The sequence below is a fragment of the Sus scrofa genome, chromosome 3 (assembly GCF_000003025.6).
Source record: "Sus scrofa isolate TJ Tabasco breed Duroc chromosome 3, Sscrofa11.1, whole genome shotgun sequence".
Taxonomy (NCBI): domain Eukaryota; kingdom Metazoa; phylum Chordata; class Mammalia; order Artiodactyla; family Suidae; genus Sus; species Sus scrofa.
The window spans coordinates 86,907,353-86,921,742 of NC_010445.4; the positions used below are offsets into that span (position 1 = coordinate 86,907,353).

The 14,390-nt window shown below is 37.9% G+C and overlaps 2 protein-coding genes across 3 annotated transcripts in view; one reads left to right on the forward strand and one right to left on the reverse strand.

Moving 5' to 3' along the window:
* The window catches only part of LOC106508926 (protein transport protein sec31-like), a 175,291-nt gene that overhangs the window by 123,883 nt on the left and 37,018 nt on the right, over positions 1 to 14,390 (forward strand). The window lies entirely within an intron of this gene.
* C3H2orf73 (chromosome 3 C2orf73 homolog) overlaps positions 1 to 14,390 on the reverse strand; it is a 38,210-nt gene that overhangs the window by 22,055 nt on the left and 1,765 nt on the right. The window contains exons 1-2 of one of the 2 annotated variants that reach the window (XM_021088227.1): positions 11,800 to 14,097; positions 9,988 to 10,198 (exon numbers count right to left, since the gene is read on the reverse strand). In XM_021088227.1, the coding sequence (XP_020943886.1) occupies positions 9,988 to 10,198; positions 11,800 to 11,996 (408 nt within the window). In that variant the 5' untranslated portion in view covers positions 11,997 to 14,097. Of the gene's footprint in view, positions 1 to 9,987; positions 10,199 to 11,799; positions 14,098 to 14,390 lie in introns of those variants that run through there. The other variant, XM_003125145.4, reaches the window with a different exon arrangement.

Here is a 14,390-nt window from a genome sequence, read left to right on the forward strand (position 1 = left end):
GGCTTGAAAAAAATTTGGTGTTATCACAAACACTAGAGGTACACTGCATTTGTGTTTCCCTCTATCTTGCAGTGGATACCAGAAGAAATGCTGAAAAAAAAAACCTCATTTTAAACAATTCATAATGTCTCCAGTAACAGTTATACCTGAATTGTGTTCTGTGGAACTCTAGGTCTGCAGTGTACTAATGGGTGTTATACAAAATAAGCTTCCATATTTAAATAAATTTGAGAAATACTGAGATATGCAAGTTCGTCACAGGATTTCTCAGAACCCCTATCTAGTGAGATGAATTGTGAACCTCTGAGAAGACTGTAGACAGCTTTTCAGAGTTTCTGTTGTGTGGCTCAGTGGGTTAAGGACATAACGCCTCTGTGAGGAAGCAGGTTTGATCCCTGGCCTCGCTCAGTGGGTTAAGGACCCAGCACAAGCTGAAGTGTAGGTCACAGACATGGCTCAGATCTGGTGTTGCTGTGGTGTAGGCCAGCAGCTGCAGCTTCAATTTGACCCCTTGTCTGGAAACTTCCATGTGCTGTAGGAGCAGCCATTAAAAAAAAATAACTTTTCTAAAATAAATTTGATTTCGGAACTTTATTTTATTGAGCACATAAGCAAGGGCTAGTGCTCCGAAAAACACACTTTGGAAAATACTGACCTAGTATAATTTTTTTAAAATTTCAATATTTACCAATATTTTAAAATAGAAGAAAACCAAATTAGTTTTCATTGGAAATGACAAAGCTAAAAGCTCCTTATTAGTTTTTCTAGCACCACCACAGTTATGTCCCTATGTAGAACTGTATAACTGAGTAATTCATTTATAAATCTTGTAAATAAATGAAGTCAACCAATCTAAAGATATTATCTTAGCAAAATACTTAATAGATATACGTCACGAACTATTAATGCACTTTATTTTCTTTACCCTTATGTTAAGGCCAGTATAACTACAAACCAGCTAATTTTTTTAAAAACCAAGCTAACCTTTAAAAAGAAAACCATCATCTTAAATGAAAGAACCAAGTTTACAAACATGTGAAATAGGCAGTCTTTATTATTCCTCAGATACTTGGAAATGAGTACATTTAAGGGTTCTTATTGTTGTTGGTGGTGGTGGTTTTTGTTTTTTAAATATGAACATTCCCAAGATGGGATTAAGATGGTGGAATAGAAGGACTGAAGCTCAACTTCTCTCATAAAAACAACAAAATTACAACCAAATGCTGAGCAACCTTCAACCAAATGGACTCAAAACTTTGAAGAAGATATCCTACTCCAGAAGACAAAGAGGAGACCACATCAAGAGGTAGGAGGAGCAATTATGTGATATAAGCAACCCCATACCTCCTGGGTGGGAAGCCCCACAGACTGGAAAGTAACTGGTTCACAGAGACTCACCTACATGAGTGAGAGTTCTGAGCTCCACATCAAATTCCCATGCCTGGAGATCTGTCACTGAGAGAAAGAACCCTGGAGCATCTGGCATTGAAGGCCAGTGGGGCTTGTGCACAGAGCTTCACGGGACTGGGGGAGATGGAGACCCCATTCTTAAAAGGCACACACAGATTTCACATGCACTGGGTCCCAGGGCAAAGCAAAGTTTCCATAGGAATCTGGGTCAAACCTGACTGCAATTCTTGGAGGACCTCCTGGGAAAACAGGGGTGAATGTGGCTTGTGGTGGGGGAAGGACATTGGAAGCAAAGCTCCTGGGAATATTCATCAGCCGTGCCTTTCTCTGGAGGTGGCCATTTTGGGAATATCTGACCCCACCCATCAGTGCTGAGAAGACCCAGATCAAACAACAATCCAGGTGGGATCAAAGCCCCACCCACCAGTAAAGACCCCCCACCCCAGGCACACAGCCACCTCTAATCTCACCCAGAGACAAAGTCCCACCCATCAGAAGGATAGGAATCAGCCCCACCAACCAGTGGGCAGGCACCAGTCCCTCCCATCAGGAAGCCTACAGCAAGCCCCCCATACCAACTTTAGCCACAAGGGCAGACACCAGAAGTAAGAGAGGTTACAACTCTACTGTCTGCAAAAAGGTCACCACACCAAAAACCTATAAAAATGAAAAGACAGAGAACAGGGGTGAATGTGGCTTGTGGTGGGGGAAGGACATTGGAAGCAAAGCTCTTGGGAATATTCATCAGCATGCCTTTCTCTGGAGGTGGCCATTTTGGGAATATCTGACCCCACCTATCTGATCTCCTAAGTGATCAGGAGATTCTCAGCCTCCAGGAAAAAGACTTTAGACTGTTGATGCTGAAGTTGATGCAAGATATTGGAAATAAACTGGAGGCAAAGACGGATAATTTAAAGGAAACACTGAGCAAAGAAATACAAGATATAAAACTTAAGCAAGAAGAGATGCAAAATACAATAACTGAAATAAAAAATTCATTAGCAGCAACCAATAGCAGAATACAGGAGGCAGAAGAACTAATAATCAAGGTGGGGGACAGATTAGTGGAAATTACAGATGCAGAACAGAAAAGAGAAAAAAGATTGAAAACAAATGAGTCTCAGAGAACTCTGGGACAATGTTAAATGCACCAACATCCATATTACAGGGGTGCCAGAAGAAGAGAGAGAGAGAAAGGGACAGAAAAAATATTCGAAGAGATAATAGCTGAAAAATTCCCTAACATGGGAAAGGAAGCATTTACTCAAATCCAGGAAGTGCAATGAGTACCATATAAAACAAACCCAAGGAGGAACACCCCAAGACACATATTAATCAAACTGACCAAAATTAAAGACAAAGAGAAAATCTTGAAAGCAGCTAGGGAAAAGAAATAACATACAAGGGAACCCCAATAAGGTTATCGGCAGATTTTTCAGTAGAAACTCTGCAGGCCGGAAGGGAGTGGCATGATATACTTTACATGATGAAAGGAAAAACCCTCCAACCAAGATTACTTTACCTAGCAAGGCTCTCATTCAGATTTGAAGGAGAAATCAAAACCTTCACAGATAAGCAAAAGCTAAGAGAATTCAGTAACACTAAACCAGCTTTACAACAAATACTAAAGGAACTGCTCTAGGCAGAAAAGAAAAGGCCACAACCAGAAATAAAAATACCACAAATGATAAGGCTCACCAGTAAAGGCAGATATACAGTAAAGATAAGAAAACATCCATGCACAATTATGCTACCAAAATCAGAAATTGTGAGAAGAGAAGGGTACAAATTCAGGACATTGGAGATACATTTGCAATTAAGAGACAAACAACTTAAAACAATCATATATATATATATATATAGACTCTTATATCAAAACTTCAGAGTCACTGCAAACCAAAAATCTACAATTGATACACAAACAAAGAAAAATCAACTCAAATACAACACTAAAGATAGTCATCAAACCACAAGAGGAGAGAACAAGAGAAGATGGGAAGAAAAAAGAGCAATAAAAACAAATCCAAACCAATTAATAAAATGTCAATAAGGAGTTTCCATCATGGCACAGTGGTTAACGAATCCAACTAGGAACCATAAGGTTGCGGGTTTGATCCCTGGCCTTGCTCAGTGGGTTGAGGATTAGGTTGCAGATGCAGCTTGGATCCCATGTTTCTGTGGTTCTGGCATGGGCCAGTGGCTACGGCTCCAATTAGACCCCTAGCCTGGGAATCTCCATATCCTGTGGCCCTAGAAAAGAAAAAAAAAAAAGTCAATAAGAACATACATATCAATAATTACCTTAAATGTGAATGGACTAAATGCCCCAACCAAAAGACATAGACTGGCTGAATGGATACAAAAATAAGACCCATATATATGCTGTCTTCAAGAGACCCACTTCATTTCCAGGGACACATACAAATTGAAAGTGAGATGATGGAAGAAAATATTCCATGCAAATGGGAATCAAAAGAATGCTGGAGTAGCAATACTCCTATCAGACAAAATAGACCTTAAAATGAAGAATATTTTAAGAGACAATGAAGGACACTACATAATGATCAAAGGATCAATCCAAGAAGACATAACAGTTTTAAATATCTATGCACCCAACATAGGATCACCACAATATATAAGGCAACTGCTAACAACCTTAAAAGGACAAATCAACAATAATACAATAATAGTGGGGGGCCTTTAACACCCCACTTACAGCAATGGACAGATCATCCAGACAGAAAATCAATAAGGAAACACAGGCCCTGAATGAAGCATTAGACCAGATGGATTTAATAGATATTTATAGGACATTCCATCCAAAAGCAACAGAATACACATTCTTCTTAAGTGCACATGGATCATTCTCTAATATTGATCACATCCTGGGCTGCAAATCCAACCTCAGTAACTTTAAGAAAATTGAAATCACATCAAGCATCTTTTCTGACCACAAAACTATACAACTGGAAATCAACAACAAGAAAAAAACTGCAAAAAACACAAACATGTGGAGACTAAACAACATGCTGCTAAACAACCAATGGATCACTGAAGAAATCAAAGAGGAAACTAAAAAATACCTAGAAGCAAATGACAACAAAAATATGACACTCTAAAACCTATGGGATGCAGCAAAAGCTGTTCTAAGAGGAAAGTTTATAGCAATACAAGCCCACCTCAGGAAAGAAGAAAAAGCTCAAATAAACAAGCTAACTCTACATCTTAAGCAGCCAGAGAGAGAAGAACAGACAAGACCTAAAGTTAACAGAAGGAAAGAAATCATAAAGATCAGAGCAGAAATCAATGAACTAGAAACAAAGACAACCGTAGAAAAGAACAATGAAACGAAAAGCTTGTTCTTTGAAAAGATCAACAAAATTGATAAACCCTTAGCCAGACTTATCAAGAAAAAAAGAGAGAGGACTCAAATCAAAATTAGAAATGAAAAAGGAGAAGTAACAATGGACATCACAGAAATACAAAGGATCACAAGAGACTACTATATGCAACTATATGCCAATAAAATGGAAAACCTAGAAGAAATGGACAATTTCTTAGAAAGGTACAATCTTCCAAGACTAAACCAAAGTGAACTAGAAAAGATGAATGGACCAATCACAAGTACTGAAATTGAAACTGTAATTTAAAAACTTCCAGCAAACAAGAGTCCAGGACCAGATGGCTTCACAGGCAAATTCTATCAACATAGAGAAGAGCTAACACTGATCCTTCTGAAACTATTCCAAAAAATTGCAGAGGACAGGACACTCCCAACCAAACTCATTCTATGAGGCCACCATCACCCTGATACCAAAACCAGACAAAGATACCACACACACACACACACACACACACACACACACACACACACACACACACACAAACCAACTACAGGCCAATTTCACTGATGAACACAGCTGCAAAAATCTTCAACAAAATACTAGAAAACTGAATCCAACAATACATTAAAAGGATTATATATCATGACCAAGTGGGATTTATCCCAGGGATGCAAGGGTTCTTCAGTATCCGCAAATCAATCAGTGTGATATAACAGCATTAAAAAACTGAAGAATAAAAACCATACAATCCTCTCATAGATGCAGAAAAAGCCTTTGACACACTCCAACACCCATTTCTGATAAAAACCCTTCAGAAAGTGGGCATAGAGGGAATCTATCTCAATGTAATAAAGGCAATATATGACAAACCCAGAGCTAACATCATTCTCAATGGTGAAAAGCTGAAAGTATTCCCACTGAGATCAGGAACAAGACAAGGATGTCCACTCTCACTACTACTATTCATCATAGTTTTGGAAGTCCTAGCCATAGGAATCAGAGAAGAAAAAGAAATAAAAGGCATCCAAATTGGAAAGGAAGAAGTAAAATTATCACTATTTGCAGATGACATGATACTATACCTAGAGAATCCTAAAGACTGTACCAGAAAACTGTTAGAGCTCATCCATGAATTTGGCAAAGTCACAGGATGCAAAATTAATATGCAGAAATAGAGCATATTTCTATGTACTAACAATGAAAGATCAGAAAGAGAAATTAGGGAAGCAATCCTGTTTACCATCACATCCAAAAGAATAAAATACTTAGAAATAAACCTACGTAAAGAGACAGACAAAAGACCTGTACTCTGAAAACTATAAGACGCTGATGGAAGAAATCAAAGATGGCACAAACAGATGGAAAGACATACCATGCTCTTGTATTGGAAGAGTCAATATCATTAAAATGACTATACTACCCAAGGCAATCTACAGATTCAGTGCAATCCCTATCAAATTACCAAGGACATTTTTCACACAACTCGAAGAAAATATTTTATTTTATTTTATTTTTGTTATTTTAAATTGATAAATATTTTATTAATTATTTTATTTTATTTTATTTATTTATTTTAAATTTATTTTTTTTCCCGCTGTATAGCATGGGGACCAAGTTACACTTACATGTACACATTTTTTTTTCCATCCTTTGTTCTGTTGTGATATAAGTATCTAGACATAGTTCTCAATGCTACTCAGCAGGATCTCATTGTAAATCCATTCCAAGTTGCATCCAATAACCCCAAGCTCCTGATCCCTCCCACTCCTTCCTTTTCCCCCCAGGCGGCCACAAGTCTATTCTCCAAATCCATGATTTTCTTTTCTGTGGAAATGTCAAACAAAATATTTTAAAGTTTGTTTGGAAGCACAAAAGACCAAGAATAGCCAAAGACATCCTGAAAAAGAAAAATGGAGTGGAGGAATAAGGCTCCATGACCTCAGACTATACTACAAAGCAACAGTCATCAAAACCATATGGTACTGGCACAAACACATAAATATAGATCAGTGGAACAGGATAGAAAGCCCAGAATTAAACCCCCACACCTACAGACAACTAATCTACATCAAAGGAGGCAAGAATATACAATGGATAAAGGACAGCCTGCTCAACAAGTGGTGCTGGGAAAAACTGGACGCCACATGGAAAAGAATGAAATTAGAACACTTCCTAACACCATACACAAAAATAAACTCAAAATGGATTAAAGACTTAGATATGACCAGATACTTTAAAACTCTTCGAGGAAAACATAGGCCAAACACTCTTCAACATAAATGACAGCAATATCTTCTCAGATCCACATCTTAGAGTAATGACGATAAAAACAAAAATAAACAAATGGGACTTAATTAAACTTAAAAGTTTCTGCACAGCAAAGGAAACCCTAAACAAAATGAAAAGACAACCCACAGAATGGGAGAAAATATTTGCAAATGAATCGACTGACAATGGATTAGTTAATCTTCAAAATTTATAAACACCTCCTCCTGCTCCATACCAAAAACACAAACAACCCCATAAAAAAATAGGCAGAAGATCTAAACAGACAATTCTCCAAGGATGTCATATGGATGGCCAAAAAATACGTGAAAAGATGTTCAATATCAGTCATTATTAGAGAAATGCAAATCAAAACCACTATGAGGTACCACCTTATACCAGCCAGAATGGCCATCATTAAAGTCTACAAACAATAAGTGCTGGAGAGGTGTGAAGAAAAAGGAACACTAGTACACTGTTGGTGGGATTGTAAATTGGTGCAGCCACTGTGGAAAACAATTTTGGAGATTCCTCAGAAGACTAAAAATAGAATTACCATTTGATCCAGCAATCCCACTCCTGGACATCTACCCAGAGAAAACCATGACTTGAAAAGACACATGTACTCCAATGTTCATTGCAGCACTATATACAATAGCCAAGACCTGGAAACAACTTAAATGTCCATGACAGAGGAGTGGATTAAGAAGATGTGGTACATAATACACAATGGAATATTACTCAGCCATTAAAATGAACGAAATACCAACATTTTTAGCAACATGGATGGACCTAGAAATTATCATGTTAAGTGAAGTCAGTCAGACAATGAGACACCAACATCAAATGCTATCACTGACATGTGGAATCTAAAAAAAGGACACAATGAACTTCTTTACAGAACAGATACTGACTCACAGACTTTGAAAAACTTATGGTTTCCAAATGAGACAGGTTGTGGGGTAGAGGGATGCACTGAGGATTTGGGATGGACATGCTGTAAAATTTGATTGTGATGATTGTTTTACACCTATAAATGTAATAAAACTTATTAAGTATTAAAAAATAAATAAAATTAAAAAACTAAAAAAAAAGATGTCATTCCATTATGAAAAAAAGAAAAAATATGAACATTCCCTTCACTCCATGCCCAAAGCAAACACTTAATTCTGTGATGCATCTTTGGACTTTCCTTGTAACTCCTCATTCATATCCGTTATCAGCTTCTCTTATCTATCCTCTTACTTCATTTCAAACTTATTGTCACCATTGCTTTAAGGTAGCTTTTAGTGCTAACAAAGATTTTTCTGTTACCCAGTCTTCCTGATAGCAGCTCCTAACACTGCCACACATTAATTTTTTTAAGACACTTAAAATGTATGAACAAGAGAAAATTAGATCAATTAATTTTTTCATTTTTTATATTTTATATTTCTATTCTTAAATCAGCCTCTTTTCCTTATTGTCTGCAAGGTAAGGATGGGTTCTGTTAATAGTTTGGTTTAAATTCAGCCTTGAACTCAAGCTCAGGAGAGTCATTCATTAACCATTGTAAGAATTACCATTCAATAACCTGGATTTCTGTACCACATTTATTTCTCCAGAGGCACGGTGTATCAATATCTTTTAAATCCCCAATAATTACTTACTTATAAAACCAAAGAGCCCTAAAACTATCCTTGTAAGGGTTTACTTCATGATATTAAAGCTTATTTGACTACAGGAATTTCCACCCCTAAGATCTCACATTCACACAAGGCCATGGAGTGCTGTTTTATGATAGCAACAGTTGATGTTATCAGGGTAAAGAGAGCTTACTAAAAGCAATCTCCATTTAAGGGTTAAATCACAGCTACACCTAACCCTACATGGCAAAAAGGACTTTGTAGCTGTGATTAATGATCAGTGATAAGGGGAGATTATCCTGGATTAACTTCATCCAAGGACTCCAATGTAATTATGCGATTCCTTAAGGAGGAGGCAGGAAGGTCAGTTACAGATTTAGAGAAGCCATGTTGCTGGCTTTGAAGAAGGGGCCCTGAGCCAAGAAATGCAGGCAATGTCTAGAAGGTGGAAAAGGGATGGGAATGGAGTCCTCCTCAGAGCCTCTTGAAGGAACCAGCTCTGCCAATAGCCAGCAAGATCGATTTTGGACTTTTGAGCTTCAGAACCTCTGAGAATAAATCCGTGTTGCTTTAAGCCACTGTTTAAGTTTGTGGTAATATGTACAGCAGCAATAGGAAACTAATACAATAAATTATACCTCAACAAACCTGATTTTTTAAAAAAGACAATAGAATATATCTAATATGATAGTGAGTAAAAGGGTGATTTGGCTAAACCAACAGTTCTGGGTCAGAAATATGACTGTGACGTTTGCTTACTATGCCATCTCAAGTATGTTAATTTTGTATGTTGGAGCATGTTATCATCTGTGAAATATTTCCAATAATACCTCTTAGAAACTGTTGTGCAGATTAAAGGATATAACTTATGTAAAACACAGCTCATTCCTAGCGCTTCATACACTTTCAATAAATGGTAGCTATTATTTTATAGAAAGTATCTGAATTATGGAGTATCATGAGAAATTTTTATATTTCAATATTTGTCACAAATATAATATTATAAAAGAGATTTCTTCAGTAACCATCTCCCCACCACGAGCACTGCTGAGTGACCATAATCTGACCCAATCCAGAAAAATTAGGAATATTTGTATTCCTTCCCTATATAAATGTGTGTATACACACACACATACATATTTATACACATACATATATATATGTATGTGTGTGTGTGTAGTTTTATATGCAAAAATTATCTCTGTTCCAGGTTACTGTTTTTAACTATCAGGTTATAAAAAATATTAGCCTGAGATATGTCACATCCTTTGAGTAGTCTGTGACAAAATTATCCTACAAAACAGTTAATCTAAATCCATAATTGTATGTAGTGAATATCCAACCTGATTTTCTGGCTCATTTTTGGGATCCATGTAAGGAACTGGTTCATTGCATGTTCTTGCATTTGTGTTAATGAACTTAGCATAACAGACACGTCCTCTCCTGACACATGGTTTTGAATGTTGTATACTTTTTCCAGGTTTTTTTTCATCATTGATTTCTTCTTTTTTTTCAGTTATATATGGTATACCAGCATCTTCTATTTTATGCTGTCTGAAAAACAAATAGTATATCATTTATCCCAATGAGTATTTCAGTGCTGAGTCATAATTCCATAAAATAAGGTTTAAATATATTTCAAGTGTCAAGACAATTTAGGATTTATTAATAACTATTAGGGGATTGTGCAATTAAAACTTGAGAGGGTATCTTCTCATTTGAAATCATCTAAAAGATAATGAGGCTTGTGTTAATAGTGGTTATTCGTTACAATACAGCAATGTAGTATATAGACGTTCATTTGTTTGGAGTAAAGAAAGAGTAGTGATTTGATCCTGCTAACAAATCATGTTTACTGTACTTATTCATGTGCCTAAATTACATGCTCATCTTAACTCATCTTTTTTTTTTTTTTTTTAAATTTTATGGCCGCACCCATGGCATACAGGAGTTCCCAGGTTAAGGATTGAATCTGAGCCTCAGCTGCCACAATGCTGGATCCTTTAACCCACTGAGCCAGGCTGGGGATGGAACCAGCCTGCAGCAACCCAAGCCACTGCAGTCAGTTTCTTAATGTACCGTGCCACAGTGGGATATCCTTAACTCATTTTCTTTGAAAGTTAGTTACCTAGTACATTTAGCCCTCTAGACATGGATAACTATTTAACTTGAAAGGTCCACCTGGCAAACTTACAAAAGCTACTAAATGACCATCATTTATCTTTTCAGGAAAAGACCACTGCGCAGACATCGAAACAGCTAATTCTATCTCATCATTTTTTTGCTTCTAATAGCTACATCAGAACAAAAATAGAACTTATTGAATTTTTAAATGTTAAAAAATATTTTAAAAAGAAATAGCTTCTAAAATTTTCCTCCTTTTAAGTATGGAGTAAAAGACGTTATGAAAGGTGCTATTTTAGGGAGTTCCCTTGTGGCACAGTGAGTTAAAGATCCTGCATTGTCCCCACAGCAGCTTGGGTTGCAGCTGTGACTTGGGTTTGATCCCTGGCCTGGGAACTTCCACGTGCTGTGGGTGCAGCCAAAAAAAAAAAAAAAAAAAAAAAAAAAAAAAAAAGTGCTATTTTAAAATTTCACATACTTGAAAAATAAAGTTAAGAACAAAATATTTGAATTTGGATTTTGGATATATTTTACATAAAAATTTAAAAATCAAAGCCCTGATCCATGGAAGGTGAGTGAATAAGGTTTGAAATTTATATAGAAAGTAAGTGGTTCTGTTTAGCCTTATCCATGGCCCTACCTTAGTTCAAAGCAATGGTCCATGTTAAAACCCTCCAGATACTTTCAATTAAAACCCTCCAGAGGAGTTCCCGTCGTGGCGCAGTGGTTAACGAATCCGACTAGGAACCATGAGGTTGCGGGTTCGGTCCCTGCCCTTGCTCAGTGGGTTAATGATCCGGCGTTGCCGTGGGCTGTGGTGTAGGTTGCAGACGCGGCTGGGATCCTGCGTTGCTGTGGCTCTGGCGTAGGCCGGTGGCTACAGCTCCAATTCAACCCCTAGCCTGGGAACCTCCATATGCCGCAGGAGCGGCCCAAGAAATAGCAACAACAACAACAAAAAAAAAAAAAAAAAAAAAAAAAAACAAAAAAACCCTCCAGATACTTTCCACTGCATTTCCTATGAAACACACCTTCTGTATCGTAGCTCTGAGGTCCTCATGTGACCGTGCTCAGCTAATCTCTTTAAGGCACTCAAGCCTCTCTTTCCCACCCAGTCTTCCTGCTTTCGGTTCCTGGAACACACCAGTCTGCTCTCCCCTGGGCATCTGTGTGCTGCCTTTCCTCTGCTGGATGACCGCTCTTCTCTGGCTCCCTGCACAGGGCTCATTATTACCACACAGGTCTCAGCCAAGACATCCCCTCAGAAGCTTTTCCTAGATTTCCCCCTCCCCACCCTATGTATCTTCTATTTCTGTACTTCATTCATTTCTTTCATAGCACGAACCCAATTTATGATTTATGTACCTAATTTTTTGTTTGTTTGTTCTACTAAGCACTGCAAATACCCTTCACTAGCCAATCAGTTCCATGAAGGGGACAACAGGGTTTCATTTGTACCCTTTGTGTACCCAACATCCAGACAAGTGCCCTGTTTGTGGCAGGTAAAGGGACTGCCATTATAGCATTTCCATATCCCTGGTGAATCTGCTGGACTTGTTTTTCACTCTGGCTTTGTTTTAGCTGTACACACCCAACCCTCACTCCAACTCACACACCGCATTCCAAACACTTGGGTTCTAGCTCCCTGCACCCCAACAAAAATTGCTCTATGCAAAGGATTTGGAAAAAATAATTGTTGGTAAAAAGTAAATTACTTTGAAATCTTTTTCAAAGATTTCCTGAGATGTATTTATTTAAAGGCCATAATTATCATTTATTATTGTAGACTTCTGGTATCAGGTTTCTTTTTTTTTTCTGTATGCTTCTCATAGCTGTAACCCAGCAATACACTTGTAACTGGAATCAGGTGCTTAAGGAAAGGGATGTGGCTATTTGCTTGCATACTGACACACTGATTTGATTAAGTACTTGTGGTGTGAGTGGTTAAAGATTGATTCATAAATGTGAAATACATGGTTCTATAGTACTCTCTTACTAGAAGGAAAGCACAGTTAAAAATACTAACAGGCTAGTGTAGTAAGTCAAACCTGGGTTGGAATCCCAGCTATGCCATTTACTATCTGAGCCTTTGTTTTCAATCCTTTGCATAATAAGGACAACAATATCTATTGTGAGAATAACATTAAATAATTCACTCTTTCAATAAATATTTATTGAGTTTGAAACCAGTGCTGTTTGAGGCACTGAGGGTAGAGGAGTAACAAAACAAAAAATTCTGCCCTCTCAGAGCTTACATTCTAGTGGGAGAAGGCAGATGAGAAATAAAAGGTAAAATATCTTGTTTGTTAGATGGTGTTTAAGTGCTAAAGACAAAAATAAAGCAGGGAAAGGAGGAAAGAAGTGCATGTACATGGGAGGTAGGTGGCATTTTTAGATGGGGTGGATCCTGGATTGTGAAGGTGGCAACTGAAAAAAAGGAAAGAGGTGAGAGAGCTAAGTGGATATTTGAGAAAGAACATCCAGCAGACAAAGCTTTGCAGCCGAAGCACTTGACCTAAGGACAGTGCTTCTCCTGGAGTAACAGCCCTGGTCACTTGTTAGCTTGTTAGAAGTACAAATTTATGGGCCCCATCCCAACCTACTAAATTATAATCTCTGGGGCAGGTTCCCAGGAAACTGTTTTAACCAGTTCTCTTGTTGATTCTCATATATGTTAAAGTCTGAGAACCACTGTTTTAGTGACTTTGGAAGCACATATCCCCGGCTCCACATCATAATGAGCTGTAACACCTCGATTCAATAGCTCCCAAAATTTAGGGTATATCAGAGTCACCTGGATGCCTTGTTAAACCCAATTATTGTACCCCTCCTAGAGCCTCTGATTTGGTTTATCTGTGGAGGGAAAGCCCCAAGAATCTGCATTTCTAATAAGTTCCCAGGTGGTGCTGATGCTGTCCTGAGGACCACACATTGAAAATCCCTGCAGATGCAGCAAGGAGGCCTGGGTGCTGCTGTAGAGCCCTGTCAGAGAGAGGCAAGTAGCAGACAAGGCCAAGTAAGGCCTCTGGAGAAGCCTTGGCTTTTTCTCTTCAATGGCCAAGGGAGAACAGTGATCTGATGTTATGTTGTAAAAAGACCACTCAGATGGCTGCATTGAGGAGGCTGCAAAGGGGCAAGGGGAGCAGCAAAGACGACTGCAGTATCCAGCCAGGTAAGATGCTTGTCCTTGGGCAGGATGGGGATGATAGCAGAAGTGATGAACTGTGGTGGATTCTAGATATACTTTAAAGGTAAAGCCTACAGAATTTGCCAGTGAATTAGATGTGGGATGTGAGGAGTGAATGATTCAAGATGACGTCAGGAATTTTAGGCCAAACAGTATGTGTAAAGTGCCTGATACACAGCAGGTGCCCAGTAAACCATTTTTTTTTTTTTAATGGAGCAACCTTCAATTTTATTTATAAGTGAATGAAGCCAATCTACATGTTGTTTCATTAAAGCATCAAATAGTTTTCCTGCCCTAAAAAATCTGCTGTGCTCCTTCGATTCATGCCTCCATTTCCCTTTGGCTACTTCTGACTTTTTTTACTATGTCCATAGTTTTACCTTTTTTTTTTTTCTTTTTAATGATTTTTTTTTCCATTATAGCTGGTTTACAGTG